This window comes from Rhipicephalus microplus, chromosome X (genome assembly GCF_043290135.1).
Source record: "Rhipicephalus microplus isolate Deutch F79 chromosome X, USDA_Rmic, whole genome shotgun sequence".
Taxonomy (NCBI): Eukaryota; Metazoa; Arthropoda; class Arachnida; order Ixodida; family Ixodidae; genus Rhipicephalus; species Rhipicephalus microplus.
This window is the reverse complement of record NC_134710.1, coordinates 178647566-178669290: the sequence shown is the minus strand read 5'-3', so window position 1 is coordinate 178669290 and position 21725 is coordinate 178647566. Positions and strand designations below refer to the sequence as shown.

At 44.7% G+C, this 21725-nt stretch overlaps 2 protein-coding genes across 2 annotated transcripts in view; both read left to right on the top strand.

Moving 5' to 3' along the window:
- LOC119177230 (uncharacterized) overlaps positions 1 to 21725 on the top strand; it is a 116750-nt gene that overhangs the window by 70363 nt on the left and 24662 nt on the right. The gene's annotated exons all lie outside the window — the stretch shown is intronic.
- Positions 18030 to 20561, top strand: LOC119177231 (uncharacterized). Its single transcript, XM_037428655.2, has 2 exons — positions 18030 to 18484; positions 20360 to 20561. The coding sequence occupies exons 1-2, from the start codon at positions 18143 to 18145 to the stop codon at positions 20420 to 20422; spliced, it is 405 nt and encodes a 134-aa protein (XP_037284552.2). The 5' UTR covers positions 18030 to 18142; the 3' UTR covers positions 20423 to 20561.

The following is a 21725-nucleotide window of genomic DNA, read 5'->3' as shown; positions in this document are numbered from 1 at the left end:
AGGATTACTGTTCCCGATGAAAATAACTCATCCAGAAAAGTATTAGTTAGTTGACCTCTTCTAAAATATGCCTAGTTGTTGAGCCTTCTCAAGGAAACCTGTAACACAAAGGTACACATCGAGCACTCTATGTTCCAATAAACTATCCTTATTAAAATGGTAAATTGCCACCGGTAAGATGGCAGTTTCTTGTATTCCCTTTTCGAGGCATATCCTACACTCAAGAAATTTTTAAATCCTCCTGGAATTGCCTAATACGACTGGAAGGTGAGATAAACTTAGATTTTCATATACAGTTTATGTCACTCAATCTAGATTAAAGAGGACAACACTTGGGTTTATTACCATTACTCACCAACACGATACCCAGAGCATCCCCCACTCTTCATGGCTCACTTCTTAGAAATTTGTAATTTTTTAAAGCAAAATTATTAGATGAATTGTGAAAGGCGAAAAGTGGCCAACAAGTGTGTTGAAGTGGCTTGTTGGTGTATTATAAACGGCCTTTTTTTTTTAAAAGCAACAGAAACTGCAAAGATACAAGCGCCCATGTGTCTTGTGTGTCTATCTTCAGCCGAGTTATTCTTCGCGCTCAGAAAGAAAAAAAAGAAAGAAAAAGAAAAGTGACCGTCATCGTTGACATCGGCGACGTCAGTACAATATTTTCAAGAAAATCATGACACAATGACTTCAACATATGGCGTCACCGTTACATAACAAATAACCTAATTTTGAGGTGTATTCTTGACGTCTGACGTCAGTATGACGTCACATGAAGCGACATATTATTGTCGCGATTCAACGTAAGCAGTTCACCGAGACGTTGAGTCCAAGACCCGACGCCATGTGTTTTTATGCAGAAGCCAAGAGCAAGAGAGCTAAACATAAAGCACGTCGTCTTCTTCAGTGTCCCTTTTCACGAGACTGTTGGCGTGCACATCATCTTCGTTTTCTGTTTCGGGCGCGGCATTTTCCTTCCCTTAAAAGAGCGTCGCCCCGATGCTATAGCTGAGCCAGTGATTCGCGCATAAAGTCACATTGTAGAAGCGACGGTTCCTCACAGAGTCACTCGCTGACGTATGGCTTAATGCGCACTACGTGCACAAGTTCAGGTCGGTGCTGGCGACGCCTTGTACAGTTTGGGCTATCCGGGACTTCGTAGGTAACGTCACTTAGTCGTCGCAGCATTCTATAAGGTTCGAAGTACCTTCTGAGAAATTTTTCGGATAGTCCCCGTCTTTGTGCAGGCGTCTACATACACACCTTGTCCCTGGTTCCGTACGTTACAGGTGTATGACGTAGGTTATAGCGACCTGCGTCGTACTCTTGCTGTTGGTATATTCCCAGACGTGCGAGCTGCCTGGCTTCCTCTGCGCGTTGAGTAAACGCGTCAGAACTCATTTTGTTGTCATCGCATTCGTGTGGCAGCATCGGGTCCAACATCGTTCTTACTTCTTGTCCGTGAACAAAGCTGAATGGGGTCATTCGTTTGGTTTCTTGTTTAGCAGTATTGTATGCAAACGTTATATAAAGGAGAATCTCGTCCCAGTTTTTGTGTTTGATGTCCACATACATTGAAAGCATGTCTTCCAGAGTTTTGTTGAGTCACTCGGTCAACCCGTTCGTTTGTGTATGGTAAGCTGTCGACTTGCGATGAATAGTACCGCTGAGCACCAACACATGATCTAAAAGCGCGGCCGCGAATGCGGTTCCGTGATCTGTTATAACGATCGATGGCGCACCGTGTCTCAGCACAATGTTCTCTATGAAGAACCGGGCCACCTCCTCTGCTGTGCCTCTCTGAATGGCTTTTGCCTCGGTGTAGTGAGTAAGGTAGTTGCTCGCTACTATAACCTAGCGGTTACCAGCACTAGAGGTGGGAAGTGGGCCCAAAAGGTCCATTTTGATCTGGTCAAATGGCGTTGTCGGGATCTGGACAGGGTGTAGCAAACCGGCTGGTTTTGTTGGAGGTGACTTGCGCCGCTGGCAATCGAGGCAGATCCGAACATGATGCTTCACGGCAGCGGTGAGTCTAGGCCAGTAATATCTCCCTCGAACTCTGCCCACTGTGCGCGTGTAGCCTAAATGTCCAGATGTTACCTCGTTGTGGCACGCTTGCAATACCTCAGAACGAAGAGTGGTAGGGACGACAAGCAGGTAGGTGGACCCGTCTGACGAAAAGTTCATTTTGTAAAGAACATTGCTTCGCAGATAGAACGACAATAGTCCTCTTGCAAAGGCTTTGGTCGCATTCTGGCTTCGTGCTTCTACATAATTAATCAAGCGAAGTAGCTCAGGATCGTCATGCTGGTGATCTGCGATGGTCGACGTGTCGAGGATTCCGAGGAACGCTGTCTCTTCGTCAAAAGAATCAGCCGACTCTATTGGTGATCGAGACAGGAAGTCGGCGTCCGCGTGTCGTTTTTCCTACTTATACACCATCGTTATATCAAACTCGTGTAGTCTAAGCCTCCAGCGTGCCAATCACCCGTTTCAGTGGTCGAGTAATTTGCTTCTGTGCATGACAAAGTTCTGCTTGCGTAAGCGATCACTCTTTCCTCGTCATCCTGGCGCTGCACAAGCACAGCTCCGAGACCAACATTGCTGGCGTTAATATGGAGCACTGTAGGGGCTGTCTCATCAAAATGGGCAAGCACGGGAGTCGTGTGTAGACGTTGCCGCAAGTAATTGGAAGCAGCTTCCTGTTCGTCGCCCCAAACAAATTCAACGTCATCCCTCGTGAAATGAGTTAAAGGCGATGCAATGCGCACAAAATCTGGAATGAACCGCCGATAATATGCACAGAAACCCCGAAAACGCCTCACTGCCTTTTTATCTGATGGTGTTGGAAACTGTGCGACGGCGGCAACTTTCTCGGGATCTGGACGAACTCCTGCGTAACTGATGACATGGCCAAGAAACTGCGGTTCCTCAAAGCAAAAGTGACATTTCTCCGGCTTGAGCGTCAAGCGTGCGGCCGTGTGACCTGCAAGACCATTTGCAATCGTTCAAGGTGTTTGTCAAAGGTTGCAGAAAACACAATGACGTCGTCAAGATATACTAGGCAGGTTCTTCATTTAAGCCCAGAGAGAACGGTATCCATGGGACACTGGAATCTAGCAGGCGCGGAGCACAAGCCAAATGGTAAAACCTTGAATTCGTACAGTCCGTCTGGCGTCACGAAAGCGGTTTTTTCACGATCCCTGGGGTCGACTTCAATTTGCCAACATCCGCTTTTTGAGTCCATGGAAGAGAAGTAACGTGCGTTTCGAAGCCTGTCATTCGAATCATCTATGCGGGGAAGCGGGTACGCGTCGTTTTTTTTTTTGTAACCTGATTTAGCTTTCGATAGTCCACACAGAAACGCAGGCTGCCGTCCTTTTTGACTAGAACAACAGGTGATGCCCAAGGGATTTTCAACGGTTGATTGACGTCGTCTTCAAGCATTTTTGTTACCTGCTGTTCTATCGCTTCTCGCTCTTTTGAAGCCACACGGTACGAATTTTGATGAATTGGTCTAGCCGTGTCCTCTGTGATGATTCGGTGCTTCGTCAAGGACGTCCGGCCAACTTTCGACGTCGACGCAAAACAGTCGTGGTACTTGGATAGCAGCACAAGCAAGCGTTCCCGCTGTTGCTGAGTTAAAGTAGGGCTGACGTCAAGGTTAGCTGCTAGTTCATGTGGGTCTTGTGTAGGTGTTGCTTCTAGTGCTGAAAAGCAGTCACAAATATCTGCGATCTCGTCGAAATGTGCCGAAGTTGTGCCTTTTGGAAGGTGCCGTTGCTCGGAAGTGAAATTCGTCAACAGCAAGTTCGTTCGGCCGTCGATTACATTGACTCTTCCTCGTGCTACGGAAATCCCATGAGTGAAAAGCAGCGATGTTAGTTGGTCGGCGACTCTTTCACCGTCTAACGGTACATCACATGCTACTGAAACGAGGATACATAATCGAGGCGGCACGACTATATTGTGGTCTTTGAGACGAAAGGATTTGGGCTCTGGTGATGCAGGATCAGTCAGACGAGCACTCTCGTGAAACGAAACCACGCGGTCCGGGATGTTGATTATTGCACCATGCTCCCTGAGAAAGTCCATTTCTATAATTAAATCTTTGCAGCACTCTGGGAGAACGATGAAAGTCGCGACGAAAAAAGAATCTCCTATGCTGATTCTTGTTGTGCATCTTTCAGTGGGGAGCAGCAATTGACCACTCGCTGTTCTTATATGTAGTCCTGTCTATGACGTTTTTACATTTCTAAGATGATCAGCCAGCTTGTGACTTATTATAGAAAAATCAGCACCCGTATTGACTAAGGCTGTCACTTGCTCTCCATCAATAATTACATTGAGGTCGGCGCTCACCATTTCGTCGTTATTATTATTCGTCGGCGTCGAGTCGTTCTGTAGCGGCAGTACTGGGGACTTTTTATCGTCTTGTGGTCGGGCTGCGACCTTACCCCGAGAGGTCACCGCCTTTAGTTTCCTTTAGTTTCCCCGGTAAGGGCTGGGTGACCTTGTTCTCCGAAGGTCATCAAAAGTACGTCGATTTGGTGATGATGTCTGAGCAGGGCATGGAGAGCGTGACCTGTGGGCGGAATTGGCCTGGCGATTGGGAAGCGACTCGTGATAGGGATACCACGTTGTTGAAGGTCCTCGAAAACCAGGGTCGTCATGGCGAACAATGTAGTCGGCGTTGGCACGGCGACCGTCGTACCCTGGCCGAGACGGGCGAAGCGATGTGTCGCGGTGCCGACGGTGGTAGTGCCGGCGATATAGCTCGCCGGCACCACCACAGTTGAAGCACAGAGGGCGCCAATCGACAGTGCGCCAAGCGTCCGTTCTGCGAAATTGTGGGCGTCCCATGTCCTCTTGTGGTGGTGAGTAAGGAGCGGCAAGTGGTGGCTGGTGGCATGAAGACATCGGATACATGGACCGACGTCTGAAAGCCTCCTGGAATGGTTGCGACGAAGGTGTGGCTGTAGGTGGCTGGTAGTATGACGTAATAGATGGGACGAGCGGCGGACGGCAGACAGCGTCGGCGTAACTCTGTTGACCCTGCTGCGACCGAGATCAGCTGCTGAAAAAGCGTGCCTAAGTTTGTCACGAACGACTGCGACAACGGCGGTCACTGGTGTATCCACTGGAGGAGTGCAAAGCTTCTGAATTTCTTCTCGGACAATATCTCTGATCAGGTCACGTAGGGAGCCCTGATTGTACAGAGTCACTGAAGCGGCATTGATTTGGGTGGTAGTGGATGAGCGATCATACTGCCTCGATCTTTGGTGCAGAGCAAGCTCAATGGCAGTGGCTTGTCTTATAAAATCGGCCACGGTAGTTGGGGCATTGCGCACAAGTCCAGCGAACAGTTTTTTCACGCTGCGCATAAGGTAGCGCAACTTCTTTTCCTCGGACATAGTGGGATCACCCGACGACATAGGCGCGTCACGTCTCCAGCCAACATTGCCACAGTTTTGTTCGGTTTTTGAAGCTTTAAATCAAGCAACTGCTGAGCCCGTTATCGATGGTCGACGCTAGCAAAGGTGTCAATCAGCTGCTGACGAAACTCATCTCATGTCGAAATACGGCCTTCTCAATTCTCAAGCCACGTGTGATCACTGTCGTCGAGAGTGAAGTACGTGCGAGCGAGCTTCTGTTTAGCATTCCACTGGTTGATGTCGGCAACACATTCGTAATACTCAAGCCAATCTTCATCTTCTTGTGGGGCACCACTGAAGCAATCAGGCACAATGGGCTGAAGAAGTGTTACCTGGGCTGGATTGCAAACGGGGCTGTCTTGTATCCCTTGGACCACGTGTGGCTGGCTGGCGGAGGCCATTGGCGAGGTACGTAATGCCTGGTGGAATGTTCTCGAAGGAGGTCAGCTCAGGAGAGAGGCCTAGCAACCGCCGACTGAAGCAGTGCACTGGTGTCGTAACAGGTGGCTGCGTGTCGGGACTTGATGAACGGCTCCCAGATGGCGTGTTGAGCATCGGCAGGCTTGCAACCCAGCGCCTCCATCACTGTCGCGATTCAACGTAAGCAGTTCACCAAGACGGTGAGTCTGAGATTCGACGGCGTGTGTTTTTATGCAGGAGCCAAGAGCAAGAGAGCTAAACAAAAAGCACGTCGTCTTCTTCAATGTCCCTTTTCACGAGACTGTTGGCGTGCACATCGTCTTCGTTCTCTGTTTCGGGCGCGGCAATATGATGAAGCAATCACATGACATCCTCCCTTGGTCAAAGGCGGGTTGATTACTGAGCCATTCCAAAATCAGGTGAGATGCTTACGAACCTGCAGGCAACACAAAAGCACGTTAGCTGCAGAAAGCTTTCGAAGGTTCGCGGAGGAGTGTCAGTATATTGAACTTGGTCCAGACGAGTGGGATCATGTGAGGTCTTTTGACATTTAGTTCTTATATATACAAGCTGAATTTTCTACTCTAACCTAAAACTACCTCTCAGCAGAATATGGGAGTGACTTTTCACAAAAATTTCAAAATGGTTTAGCTCCACATAAGGTAGTTTCCACGGCGTTTTTCTACCTTGTGTCGTCATTCATACAATGTACATCGAAAATGGGAACGAGATAATGCGAAAACAAGAGACACACAATTAAGATAATGTCTCAGTCGTCCAGAATAGAACAAAAACCAATCGAGAAGCTCGAACAAAGCTCGCCACACCACGCTCTTTGTCATTGTTAGGAGTGGAGCTGGCTAACGCTCCCAGGACCACACGTCCCGAAAACCCGAAGAACGTGGACGGCGGAACAGCCGCCATTCTTACTGAATTTGTAGAGCATCGAATGCGTTATCCGAAGGTTGTAGGTACAGCCCTTTACGGCATAAAGTTGTTTTTTTTTTTTTGTCCACTTGGCTTCATTTTCAATTATGTCAAAATTACAACACTACACCTAAAAACTACAAATAATGACTCCTGAATCTTCTTTGGCTTCATTGTCTGTTGATCTCATTATATTGTGTCTAATAAACAAATGAACTTTTGACCCATTCTCTTGCTGTCGTTCTAAGTACGAATTGGTATTAGCATGGTCACAAACACTCATACGCAAACCAGTGCACTAAAGAACTCATACGAATTTTTAAGTGCGCGCATGAGGCAATTTTTGAATAACTTCCAAAACTGGGCTAAGGATAGGCATTTTACGTAGTAGAAATGCCCGTGTATGGCCGACATTTCTTTTGTTCTGTGCTCTTTGTGACACTCTGCGTGTTATGTTTCAACACAGACGTGGAGCAATAAACAAAATTATAAGCACAAGGGTACAAGCACATGCCTTTCATGACAAATAAGATCACCTTGAAACGTAGAAGGCGATAGAGTAATCGGAACCCGTGCTCATCACCTTCTCAAATGATTGCCTCGGTTCGGTTCTCGGCACTTGCCTCAACAATGCCTCAAGAAAAAAAAAACGACTGGGCGCGTAACATTGGCCGTTTCAAACTATTCTATAATGTCTACTGCCAGTACAGTTCCCTGGTGCCTACCAGGCCACAATTCTTTTTTTTTTTTTTTGCCCATGAGCTAAGGGCCTACTAAAGCGACCACAAGGCAATACGCAGACCTACGCAACTGCTCACTTTGGTGATACGTTTACAGCTGATGATAATTGAATACGCCTGATTACCTTGTAATCGGTTGGACTTTAAGACACTTACACCTAGCACACTACACGTGTTTTAAAGCATGGCGCCATTTAACGCTTTTGCCACGCAATACTGCATGCAATTAAGGAGACTCATTCCACTATACATGACAGCCATACACTTTATTTTCAAAATCAGTTTCAGATAATAACGTGGCTAGGTTATAGAACACGTTCTTGTCACGCAGACAGCATAGATTCAATTCTCTTCGAAATTGAAAATGTTTTCTTTAGTTTGGGAATATCTTTATTTATTTTTCTGTGATGAACAAGGTGATGCCATTTTACTGACAACTAACGACGCCGACACCTACGTCAACGGTGACATAAAAATTTCTGCGAAACGAGCTATTTAATACTATCGCGTTAAGAAAGGGGGACGCAAATTTATGGTTGACACGCTGGTGAGGAGGACCTTCTGGTGTGGTGTATGGTCGAGCAGTTTGCACAATATTATGGAAATTTACGCAGTGTACACATAATCTATTCTACAACCAGAAGTACAAACGTGTTGTCTTCAGTATTAAAAGGGCTCTCTTAGATAAAACTCGTCTAGATTCAAGGTCAAGTATGGTGAGCATAGTGTTGAGCATAGTCGCCAGACATTGAAATCTGACCGATGCGGGTAAAAAGCATCGCAAAGAAAAGGCATATTATATAAGTACTACTATACACTACTTGTTCAATATATTACACTGACACACAAGAGTATTCCAATTCTACACAGCCTTTTCTTTCATTTAGCCTTTCCTTTATCACACATGATGTTGAACATATTGTTATGATTGTGAATGTTTCCCCTTTTTTTTTACATTTTAGGGAGAGCGCTCCTTACTGGTGACCAAACTTTCCACCCACCCCCCTGTTTCTATTACAGTCATAGGGACTCTCATTCACCTTTTTTTTTTTCAAAGGTATATAGAGCTCTTTGAAGTGAGTAGACAGGCTCGCAGAAATTTATCAGTTAAATCATTTTTAAAACGTTGAACCAGGGGAGGTATTACGAGTGTCATGCCTGCCTATCTTGAGGGCGTTAAACGTTCGTCACTCCGAGGGAGAAGGGCAACGGTGGTAGCAGCATCCCACCTACGCTGATGCCTGGAGGCAACAGTGAGTTTATTTTATAACTACAGAATTCTCTTATAAAAATTCGAGTAATTCTTTTCTAACCTGTTTAGTTAACTGTGTCAATTATTATACACAGTAACGGTTACAACGAGCGCACTCATTCGAGCATCCAGCTTGTTTCCCCTCAACGATCGGCAAATACTACCACTCTTATGAGAATCTGCTTGATGTTTTCAGTAGATAACCAGCGTCGGCCGGCCCATTGCCTCACTTTCGAAATAGGGCGTTCAAGAGTCATACTTGCACTTAGCTCGTGAACTCCTCGCATGGTGCATGACTACAGCATTCGCCTTATATTTCCTTATCTTTCACCAAGCTCCAAAATGGAGATTCTGGGTTATTTTATCAAGGAAGAAGTAACAGTGCGAGAAGCAGCCCAAACGTGAGCACAAAGTTCTGAGTTCGGAGCTGTTTCCATCGCGTGATAAGCAACGTTTTGGGGTGCAAAAATTACGGTAAAATGACCCATGGTCTCTGCCGTTCTGTTGAACCCTACTCGCGATGCCGTTGAAAAAGTAACAGAGATAACGATTGCATGGGTCAATCACACGTTCACCTTTTCATGCTCCCCCTTCCACACACCCTAGCCAGTCTGTTGGGACTTATCGCGTTCTTCAACATTTAGTCTATTGAGTATTTGGCTCTCTTGTTTAGGGGTCACCGCCATGTTGGTCTTATGCACAAAAAAATTTATTCTTCCGTTTTTTTTTTTATGTCGTGGTGTAAAACCTACAAGGAGACGTAACGCATAGGCCCTCGTACTAGCGTTTTCATGCGAATGAGTCTCTTGCGGTACCACTCATATAGCAAAACAAAAATGCTATATCTAAATGCTCCGGTAGCATTTCAATTGATGAAAAGCTACGAAAAAAGGGAACGACATAGGCCGTGTAAGACACTTACACCTGCGGTGGTCAAGTGGCTAAGGTACTCGGCTGCTGACCCGCAGGTCGCGGGATCGAATCCCGGCTGCGGCAGCTGCATTTCCCATGGAGGCGAAAATGTTGTAGGCCCGTGTGCTCAGATTTGGGTGCACGTTAAAGAACCCCAGGTGGTCGAAATTTCCGGAGCCCTCCACTACGGCGTGTTTCAAAATCATATCATATCGGGACGTTAAGCCCCACAAATAAATAAATCAATCAATCATGGGCCGTGTTTATTCTGAGAAGGCAAGTGGTTTAGATGAGAACGCTTGTGCACATGCGTGCGCAATCTCACGCAGCCCGTATTGCCTGCCGCGCGATATGTCGTACTTCCAAAGCACAGTACGATGACGTGGTAAAGGAAGCTGCAACACGGAAAGTTATCTTGCGAATAGTAACCACGTGACGTTCCACAAGGCGATGCTGATTGACTGAATTCTACAGCTACAGAACCAAGCACCAACAGCCAAGATAGAAAGGGTGTTCAAAGGACAAACTGCGGTCCTACTCGAAAGCAACCCTACTCGAAAGCCTTAGGACCACCTTCATCATTTTCCTCAGGACTATTAAATAAAGTTATTGTCATGTCGTGTTCATTAGAAGCTGTTGACAGTTGGAGGAAAGTGTGGGTGACACCCATTCCCCTAGAGTAAGTTACATGAAATGGCCGCTAGACTGCACCAGAAAAACGGAGCAAAATATTGCCTTCAGCGCTTACCGTTAAGTCAGCGGTGCTAGAACTTGAACACGCAATCTGCTACATGAGGAGCAACAGGCGAACTGGCAAAAAAAGTGACGTGAACCTCAGTTATCCTGCCAAAAGTTGTGTTTCTCATGCGTGGCTAAGTACTTTTCTCTGTCTTACTTTCAACACACCAAACAAATAAAAGAGAGATGGCTTCTGGTGACAGCAGAAAACAGCTAAAAGCAGCCATTCGCTCGAGTGCTCTTGACATGTCAGTAAAAACAAAGCCGGCTATCTGCTCGCCAAGAAAGAGCGCATGCTAGTCGCGTCGAAGCTTGCCAAGAAAACCGCAGTGGCCAAGCCTAAGAAGAGGAGACCGCACTAAATTAATCTCTGCGCTTGCGCAGTGGTTGGATATAAGTTGTTCTCAAGTACACGCTGTGACAGAACACAATATGCCAACAGTGTGTTGGCCAACAATGTTTGCTGCCGACTCAAACAGAAATAGTCGGAACTGCAGGATTTGACGACGGCCTTGTGCGAGTTCACGCATCCGACAAAATCGCATTTATGAACAAAATAACAGAAAAATACTTCAAAAACACGGTCAGCTTCCTGTTCCTAGTTGATCGCATGCACTTCCTTTGTTCTGCTTATCGCTCAAAAAAAGAGGTCATTCAGTCCAAGCAACCGCTAATGGAAGAAGCCATGAACTTCTTCACAACAGAAGAAGCTGGAATGCGTAAGAGCGCCAACTCGCAAAAGCTACTTAAAAGATGGCAGAAAGCCCTACAACCCATGAAATTAGAAATCCGTCAGCGAAAAGAGCGCCACGCATGGAGGACATCAATGTGATCGTAGAAACCTTCTTTTAATCAACCTACTGTATAGCAGCACATGTATACATTCTTCGTAATTTATAGGCTATCAATAGTCAACCAATTTCGCGCATCCAACTGTGCATTTGCTACATTAGAGTGGGCTAAACAAATGTAAGGGTGCAACTATTCTACGAGAAGGACCGAAGAAATACATACTAGAGCTTGTCATTGTGGAATGACGTATAGTGTTAGTGCGAGTCTTATTTCATTGCATTAAGACGTGCATTAAGAGATGAAAATGAAATCGTCCGAGTGCAATAAGAGTGATACAATAGAACCTTTTGTTGAGCACTGTCTCCTTGAGTGTGCGCATTATGAGAAACAGTGAGAGATGCTTCGAATTTTTTTATACACTACCGATTGGTGTTTCTTCTGTGTGCAATTCGGACTTTAGTGATGCTCTCAAAAGTGTAGACTGGCTCTTGAGGCTCCGCGAGATTTTCTCGTAGATAATTAATTTAAAAATTGAGTTTTTTTTTCTGGGCTCACGTTACGTGCTCATGATTGCTTTAGTATTTTGTCTAACAGTGGTTTGTTTTATGAACTCATTTGCTTCGTTAGCGTTACGTCATTTTATTAGATACTTTGGAAATTGCTTTGTATTTCATTATTCTTTTTTTATTGATATTTATTTCGTCAAATTAGATACCTATGATAATACGATTGCCATTCAGTCCTGCTGGTGGACTTGTTTTATTTGATTAGTTAACGAAGTCTTAGATGGGAAAAAAGTCGTACCCTCGACAATTGCTGACAAACGCTATGCGAGGCGCTATCCAAGCAAAAGCTTCTGGAAAAAAAGAAAGAATATTGGCTATCCAGTAACCCAAATTCAGTTCATCCATTTTCACCCTATTTTCATTAGACACTTCTAAAAGAGACACCTTCGGGGACGCTATTTAAACTTTTGAGTAGAGCTTTCTACAGTTCGTTTTATGGAATAACATTTCCCTTTTAGTGTGACTCAGAATGAGCACCATGAATATTTTTGCCTGACGGGAAGCGCACTTCCTGGTTGTTTGATGTCACGGTGACACACCACCCACATATTCGAGTTACACATTCTTCATCATCGCTCAACTTCCGGTTTTATTTTTCACTGAGCATCGAAAGCAGCATCTTCGTGACTCAAAATGCGAGGATGAGATTAAATTATCGTCCTCTAAATGACATAATAATTGCAGCAGCTATGTGCGAAGTGAGTACTTCAACCATTTTGTTAATTCACTCGTACCGTCATCGGGCACAATTAGGTGCAATATTTTTACGTACTCCGCACTCATGAAGTAACAGCCCATGAAACTTATTTCAGCTGAATAATAATTTGCCCCATATCTACCGCTTAGAATCCCTTGGCAAACCAAAAGAGAGAAGTATAACCCTCTCCACTCTCAATTTTTTTTAAATGTCAAAAACATTTGTTCTTGTGTGTAGCACTCTGCTAGCACTGAAGGCAGAGGCGTACCAACTCTTTCGCGAGTGGTTGAGTGGGCGAACCTACCTCACCCGTCAGCCGGGATATATATAGATATATATATATATATATTTGACTATGTTATAACATATTGACATATAACATATTAACAAATGTTAAAACAAAACCACGTGACCATTTCATTCTCCCGTAAGAACATAATTGAGTGATACTATTGTGACGGAAAGCTTCGCCTTACTTTTTGGTTTCCCCAGCGTGCAGCCAAGAGTGATCACTGTCGAACGTGGGGCTCGGCCTCCCCCAACTTTTCTCAGTGGAGAGGTGGGGAGTGGCGCCCCTTTTGCTCCCCCTCCCTCCCGGCTGATACGCCTATGCTTAAAGGGCATGAAAAACAATGGCAGCATATCAACGGAGTGAATGATGGAGAGTGGGGCGAAGCATCCGTCCGTCCATTCGTTCTTGCTTCCGTCCGTCCATGCGTGCGTCTGTGTGGCCGTTCGTGCGTCCATCTGCCCGTCCGTGCGTGCGTCTGTTCGTGCGTCTGCACGTCCATCTGTGCGTCTGTCCCTGCGTTCGTCCGTGCATCCGCTCCTGCGTCCGTCTATGCGTCCATCCGTTCGTGCAGCCATCCGTGCGTCCATCCATGCATCTGTCCGTGTGTCCATTCGTCCGCCTATTCAACACTTCAAATACCATTATCTTGCTTATTTTCATCATATATTCTTCATATGAAAGCACCGCCATCCAGTGGACATTCCAAGGACTGAACGAGAGGAGGCACACGCATACTTTCTTACGGCTTGCGTTTCGTGTCTACTTTCCACCTTTAACCACCTCGAGTTCATGGTATATACTAGTTCACTGTATTCATGGCACTGCGGCCCAACGCTCGCTCAACCTTTTTAAAACCAAGGAGGTTACGCCCAGCGAATATAACGTAGCAACCCTTTCTTGTCAGATAGTGCTCAATGTACGTGCCAATGGCTGCTAAGGGGGAATGAGAGACGGGAAAATTTGGCTTTTAGTTAACGCGCACGCTGCGAATTTTTAATTGTTCAACAACGCACAGAAGAAATCTCCCACTGGCAGCACCTTGGAGGTCAAAATGCAAGACTGGTTACACACTACTACTACGACTACGAGGGATAAACGGGTGCCGCTATAAGGAGCTTCGCCCAACAGTATATTTCATGTGCCCCATCAGTATATAATAAAAATGGCACCACGTCTCATATAAGCTTCCATTCGCAGCGCTCTTTTCTGTGCTTGTTTATTGCTCCCATAATTGAGCTGCAACTACTTCTAGGTTGCGATATTCGTGTATTCAGTTATGTCCTACCGGCTTGCTTAAGTTTTCACACTTCGTCTCATATAAACCGGGTCTGAGTGTTTTTAAAGTAAAATATAGTGTAATTGATGATAACTTTTTAATTCTGTCTCGTTGACGCATACAAATGCTTTAGGGCTAACATGATAGCAGTTATATATTAGTTAAAGCGCCTGAAGCACTGGAAAACAAGCTTTTCACTCTTTAATGCACTTCAATGGCCTCCATGCAGTTAGATGTCAGATCTGACATCGGTCGCTTTGTCAGAGCTGACGTCAATATAGATTGGGCAGTCCACCCTCATTCCACCGATATTATTAAGAAATCCTAAAGCCTCATATGTCTCATGAGATGAATATCAATAGTATCACTATAATCATCACCATCATCAGCCTGACTACGTCCACTGCAGGACAAAGGCCTTTCCCATGTTCCGCCAGTTAACTCGGTCCTGTCATTGCTGCTGCCAATTTATACCAGCAAACTTCTTAATTTCATCTGCCCACCTAACCTTCTGTCTCCCCCTATCCTGCTTGCCTTCTCTGGGAATCCAGTCAGTTACCCTTAATGACCAGCTGTTATCCTGTCTACGCACTACATGCCCGGCCCATGTCCATTTTCTCTTCTTGATTTCAACTACGATATCCTTAACCCCCGTTTGTTCTCTAATCCACTCTGCTCTCTTCTTGTCTCTTAAGGTTACATCTACTATTTTTCTTTCCATTGCTCACTGCGTCGTCCTCGATTTAAGCTGAACCCTTTTTGTAAGTCTCCAGGTTTCTCCTGTTTCTGCTCCATAGCTAAGTACCGGCAAGATACAGCTGTCATATACGTTCCTTTTGAGGGATAGTGGCAATCTACCTGTCATAATTTGAGGGTGCTTGCCAAATGTGCTCCACCCCATTCTTATTCTTCTGGTTACTTCAACTTCGTGGTTCGGCTCCGTGGTTATTACCTGCCCTAAATAGACTTACTCTTCTACACTTGAAGTGCACTATTACCTACCTCGAAGCGCTGCTCTCTTCCGAGGTCAAATACGTTGCCTGGTCGAAACAGGCAACGTATGTGACCATGCTCTAGTAATTTCCACAAACTGCTCTCTGTTATCCAAATAATCAGTGACTCATTTTATAATGTCCACGGAAACGCCAAACTTATGCTTTTTTTATCAGTTTTGCATGAAAAACTGTGCCAAATATTTTTGACGAATCTATCACGATCATGCCTATTCACTCCTTAGAGTTAAGAGCAGCTGTGAATGTGTGTATTGTTTCAAAACATTGGTTGACGGTTGATAAGCGTTTACGGAAAGCATATTGATGCTTGTAGAAGAGTTTATAGAATTCAATATATTGAATAATTGTTTAGGACTTATATGCTCCAATATTTTACACGTGGTGCATGAGATAGAGATCGGATGGTAATTAACTACACTGAGTACGCCTTGAAAGAGTGATATTGCCACAAACATATGATTAGCTGGTATCTTTTCTGACAGGCTTGTATGTACTGCTGTGGGAAAGAAGATGAGGACAAGCTCGTGGCGAAGACGATGAGATCGCACTGCCAGTGATCGAATCAGCTTGACGTTCTGCTGTGCTGCTAGTTACAGATTTTCGATGCAGTAGAACGTGACCCTGTGCTTTCGAAGTAAATAAGGGGCCTCAGTAATCTTATTTCTTCCTTATTTCTGTAATAACAAGCAGCAGGAAGCATCCCACATTGTTGCTATTATCTTCTAATTTCTTAAGGCAAATTTTATATGGCGCAACAAACGTTTTCACATCCATTATATGCAACGATCTCGCTACCGAAGTCGCCTAGCTGATTATTAAAGCAATTCAGGTTCAATTTTTGCCTCAAGAAAATAACGACAGAATATCTGAGTGTGACATAAGCAACAATGTCAAGCATGCATTCAAAGCTCTCACAATCTTTGAGTACTATTGCACTATATTTATAGAACATGAAGATTGTAGACTGGGAAAACTGTCCATGACAAGCGAGCCCTTTAATCTTTAGGAACAATAAAAAAATCATGATAGCTACTGTAGGGTTGGCTCATTATTATCGTGTATTCTCTTCAAGCTGTTGTCTTTTTAATCTTCCGTTATTTTGTTTTGAACTCCGCAGACTTACCAGGAAGATAACCATGAATTGCTATCAATGTTGGCCCAGCGGCATTCCAAAGCCAGTCAACAGGCTTCGACTTTCTTTTACACCTTTAAAAGAAGCTCGGCAATTCAAACAGTAGGCGACCGCAATCACGTTTGCCGAATATTACAGCTCTGCACCACGCAGAACCTCCACTTCCAAAAACATTTCCCGTGCTCCTTTCCACCAATATACTTTCACTAAGTCGCTAATCGGTGACTTGACATAGCACGCAGCTCGTCGATTGGTTTAATCCAGTCACGACGACGGGCTACGCCTTCCCCTTTCTGTGAAGTAGAAGGGTTGTTAGGCCACGTGAATTTAAAACCAGCGGAAACCGATGTTTTAATACCTATAACTTCCTTAATATAGCACCTTTCTCGCAAAATTCTTGTGGCAGCGTGTTAACAAAGCAAAAGAGCACATATTTTTATAACAATTTACTGATATTGGTGTTGTTTACTTGCCCTTTAATATTAACTCAGATTCTTTTTTTAATGTAGTTAATGTTTTAATGTAGTTTAATGTAGTTGTGGCTAATGCCACAACATATAGTAATCTTTCTTCATGTCCTTCGTATAGGACACTAGGGTCGAAAGGGTTAAAACTGCTCGTACTATGTTGGTATACGTTCGAGTCTCGATGCAGCATGGCTTGTATCACTAGTTTTATCCACAGAAAAAAAAATATTATTTATTGAGTTCTGTTTCTGTTGCGCACTTTCATCTATCCTCTGTCATAGAGAGATCTTTCTGTAAGTTTCACCGAGTGCAGTTTGCGTATCCGGTGAGTGGACTTCCTTTCCAGCTATTCAAAGCTTTTTTTTTTTCACTGCTTTCCATATTTGCACACAATACGATATTGCGGTAAAACTAGCAATATTGTTCACTCTACTTAATAAAAGGAATGGCCAGTTCCCGAAATAAAGAAAAAAGAATAACAAAAAGAGTGAGATTTCGCAATGCATGGGTGCGCGTTCTTCGAGAAGTGGTGACTGTCTTCTCGTCACCAGTTGGTGCAAGCAGCAAGCAAACAGTTTGCGCGTTCCCCGGCATATCCACATGATGAGCATTGACTCCAGACTTCGACACCAGGTCCAAAACTGACGCAACCCACAGGTGACTCAGGGCGACCTCGGCGCGGATAGGTCTTGGCTGTTTCGACGCGCGCTGGATTCCTCTCGAGGCAGCGGCCATGTGGGTGCGCATCACCATGCTCCCCGGACGCACAGTTCAGCCGCAAGCTTGGCACTTGCACAGCGCATATTTTTGTATTGTTTTAGATCAAGCCAACTGCGTAATGACTGCGGCACCATCTTGAACCCAGTCTCCAGTTACGCGGCCGCGGGGCAACATCTTTCGGGCCGAAGCCGCGCTATGTTTAGCGCAGCCGACGGGCCAGCGCGGGGAGGGCCTCCTCTCCCTTGTAAACGGCCCCCTTCTCACCCGGCGGTGTCTGTGGAGGGCAGACAAACAGAACGACATTCCAGCCCGTTTTAAACTCCCGGCCTTCAGTCTCTCCACACTGGGTTCCACAAAGAATCAAAAGAACTCCCTCGGGGGCATTAAATTCGTCCATATTTTCATATTGTCACATGGCAAACTGAATTGACAGGAAACATCCCGAGCTTGAGGGCTCAGGAAAACTGCCCTTTTACCACAGAGATTTTCTCTTCTTTTTCTTTGGGCCGGCGTAAGAGAAGAGCCTCCTGGTGTTGCTCCTCCCCTCTCCCGTGGCTTCTCGGTAGATGTGCTTCGCTTTTACAACACGTCACGCTAACGAAACTCCGCCTTCCGCGAAGCCAGCGCATCTCCGCCCTCTCCACGACTACAATTGACGCAGCCCGGGCCGCCGCTTTATAGACGTACTCTGAATCTCAGTCGACCCACGAGTCGAGCACTCGCGCAGTCGGACGCCGCAGTCGAAGTAGCCCTTCTGAGCGCAATGGAGGACAGCACCAAGATTCCTCTGACGCCCGGCTCGGTCATCAACGTGCCGTTGGGTGCCAAGCTGGAGATGCAGCTTAAACTTCCAACCGATTCTGGTAGCGGCATTATGGTGCCCGCCGGTTGCGAGACCGACGAGGGTCAGACGGTGATGAAGAAGACCACGCAGTCCCGCACCGAGACTCAGCAGTCCAAGCGCGTCGCCATGCATGGTGACCAGACGGTCAGCGAGTCCAGTCAAGCCGTGCGAAAGATGATGCAGGACAGTCGTTCCATGGTGCATCAGTCGTCCACCGAGTCCAATGAATCACAGAGGATCGTTAAGACAACTGCGCAGCAGGTGAGTTTTGCGTCGCTCAGATAGGTGTTGATTATGGCATTTTGATTTCATATCGTACCACAATAATGTGCTGGCTAGACTTGTAGTCGAACGAGCACGTTATTGACTATTCCACTTTATAACTGCTAGTTTTTTTTGTGTAGAGTTGTTTTAAATATAGAGCTAGCTTGAACATGAACATCCGAAAGAAAATTTCAGTATAGTCTTATGGTTATGTAGTCACTAAAATTTCAGATTATTAAAGAAGCACTTGTGTGCGCACCATGTCGGACTAAGCCCCATATGTCTACGCATGTGCAATCCGACCACCGCCCTTTCTAACAGTTCATTGCACTTTTTACATTTTTTCTCGCAGTTCGTCGTATACAAGGATTGCGATGTACCTCTGGTATTCTCGTACATATTTAAGCTTGGCAACTGATAAGAATGTAAATAACTATTTGAAAAACACGTCGCAGGGCTAGTTGCTGATACATTCTTACTTAAAAATTGTAGCGCCACATTTGACGAAGACAAGGAGATAGGTACGTTCCAGGATATGGGCGCTGTCGAAGTACTTATCTTCTTGTCCTCTTCGAATGTAGCGATACAGTTTTGATTTACACCCAACTTTTATCAAGCTAATGATCATACTAAAGCAATATGTTTTCATGATAAAGCATTCTTTTAAAACGTGTCCTTGTTGATGCCGTTGATGCTGTTCTATAGCTATTAAGATTGTATTTCTTTTTGTTGCCTCAAAACTCAGGGATTGAAGTCTCAGAGTTGGTCATACTTCATTAATCTTTGCCACTATCTGGCCTCCTTTCCGAGCTTTTGTACTTACATGTCCATCATTATGATTGTCTGGGTTTTTGCTCTTATTAACAATATAAGCGTAATGCGTATTTCTTAATACTGACTAACAGCTCGTGTTCACAAGGAGCACTTATGCGCAAAGTGTTCCTAAAAAGACACTTCCAGACAATCTTGTTAATGAGCATGCCATAAACAAAGTCACTTTGTCAATGATTAAAAAACACTGAAAAGCAATATTTTTTTTAATTCGACCGCACAGGTCAATTTCACTTTCCTTCAGTTTATCTTAGCCACTTTCACTAATAATAGGACCAGCATCAAGATCGATTGCCATCTGCACTTAACAAAATTTCTAGTGCCAAATACTCATGTGAGTACAAGTCCAGAACATGAATACTAAAATAATTCTTACGCAAAGATTGTTTGTGAAAGTACGTGCTAGCCAGTTATAGTGTTAACGTTATTAGTGAAAGATGCCGTCGAAATATGAAACAACATTCGCGAACAAATAGCTTTGTGAATTCACCTCGAAGACCCGTATTCCCTAAATTTATTTTCGAGTGAAAGCATTGCATCATTGGTCGTTTTTAAGGTACCTGCTTGCCGCAATAGTAACAGGCATGATAATCACAACGTGACCGCTATCGATGCCACAGACTCCTGTGAACCGCACTTGAAGAGGTGAATGTTTGTTAATACATGCTTGAAGTTATTCATCGCAAAGCCTTGTTGATGTCAGATCTACCTGTTTCTCGTGTTGGTGGCCATTTAGCGCAAACAGCAATGTGAACCGTATACACTAACGGCACTCCGCGTTCGCGGAAGTTTGACGCTGAACTACTTGAGGCACTTTGTTGGCTAGACCTACCTTAAGCAAACTAAAAAGCTCTGACGTTTTCAATCGCAATTCGACTAGTCCAGCTCGATTTTTGTTAAGTGCTTTAAAACTACCGTTGGATGTTCGGACATCTCTATCTCTATTCTTTGGGTTTGTGTGTTGGCGCTAATTAATGCCATATAAAATGCCGTTTTACGCACGTTCCCTGTTTAATATGTCCGTTTGTCTCTCGTTTGCAGCAAATGAAGTACACGAAGCAGACCTTCTCATCGACCAGCAGCTTTGAGTCTTCTCACAACTGATCTGGCAAGCCTGGGACAACGGTTTTTGGCTAAGACGACCTCGTGGACCTCTCTCATTCACTACCACGTTGAATTATTGCACAGAGCCTATTTACTACAGACGTGCCACATCGCTCAATAAAACAATTTTTATGTAATACTATTTGTGTCATGAAGTGCATTTTCCCTCAAAGAAAGCACAAGAGGAATAGATGAGGTGTCATGCCTGTATACATATACTTTGCTCGCTTCACATTAACACAGAGTAACGCCTTCTTACTTCCAAGTTGCTTACGTTTACCCGCTCTACGGTGAAAGTTGTTATGAGATCACAACAGCCGATTTTGGTGACGTTGTCCACTGCCTTCATGATCGGTAAGCGTTACCGCTATCGCAAAGAATGAAATAAATATATGTATTCGAAATATAGTGGGATTCACCCCAGCCCCACTGAGTGGCAGTTGAATATTGCTACACAAGGCCACGCTGAAACTGCTTGAAGCTCCCTTCGCAAGAACACACTATATAGGCATCATGTCGGACGAGACATCACGCTAACAGATTCAATATAGCGTGGTAGAAAATCAAAATGACCTCCAGGTGTCACAAAATGCGAATTGCGAAGCGAGTGAGTGTTTTAACTTCCCTCCCCCCAATTAAAAAGTATGAGCTATTATTTATAATTTGTCATCAGGTATGGCATCAACAAAGTGCACCATATATAATGTCTTACAGGTTGCTTACGTATTGCTGACTGTGGCGCAGAATACATTTTGTAAAATTTGGTGTGAAATCTGCGGTGTACCACACTCAAGCATACCTCGGCAATCTAAGCATCAACTTGCCCAAAAATATCTCACTTTAGAATGCCTTGCCGATGTGCACTTCGCTTCTTCGTAGAATGATGAATTATGGTGTAGTGGGTGGTTTTCTACTTCCCAAAACTATGCTAATTTATGGCGTAACAAGTGCTATGCTAGTGTACTAGCAGTATAGTCGCCCCAAGAAAGTGTAGAAGGGACTCTAGAAAGGCCGCTGCTTCAGCTTTCGCTCTGAATGAGCTGCATGTTTCGCGCAAACCTGGCGTTTTCTTTTCGTATTTTTTTCTTTCGGGTACTAAAAATTTCGTGCCATGTGTCTCCATTAGGACAATATTTTCACAATTAAACAGCGTCATTATAGGAATAGATTTTTTGGAAGATGATAGTGCATATCATGACCATTAAACCGAACTTTATCAATGGCGTATTAAACCATTTTAGTAGTACTCACCACTGATATAGCGTCTCTAGCTTTCTTTCCCACTTCTGCAATCTCAAAAACG

Excerpts from the sequence above, each read along its gene's own strand:
- LOC119177231 (XM_037428655.2), top strand. The coding sequence starts at position 18,143 with ATGGAGGACAGCACCAAGATTCCTCTGACGCCCGGCTCGGTCATCAAC. Across the intron at positions 18,485-20,359 it reads TTAAGACAACTGCGCAGCAG|CAAATGAAGTACACGAAGCA; the intron begins GTGAGTTTTGCG and ends TCTCGTTTGCAG.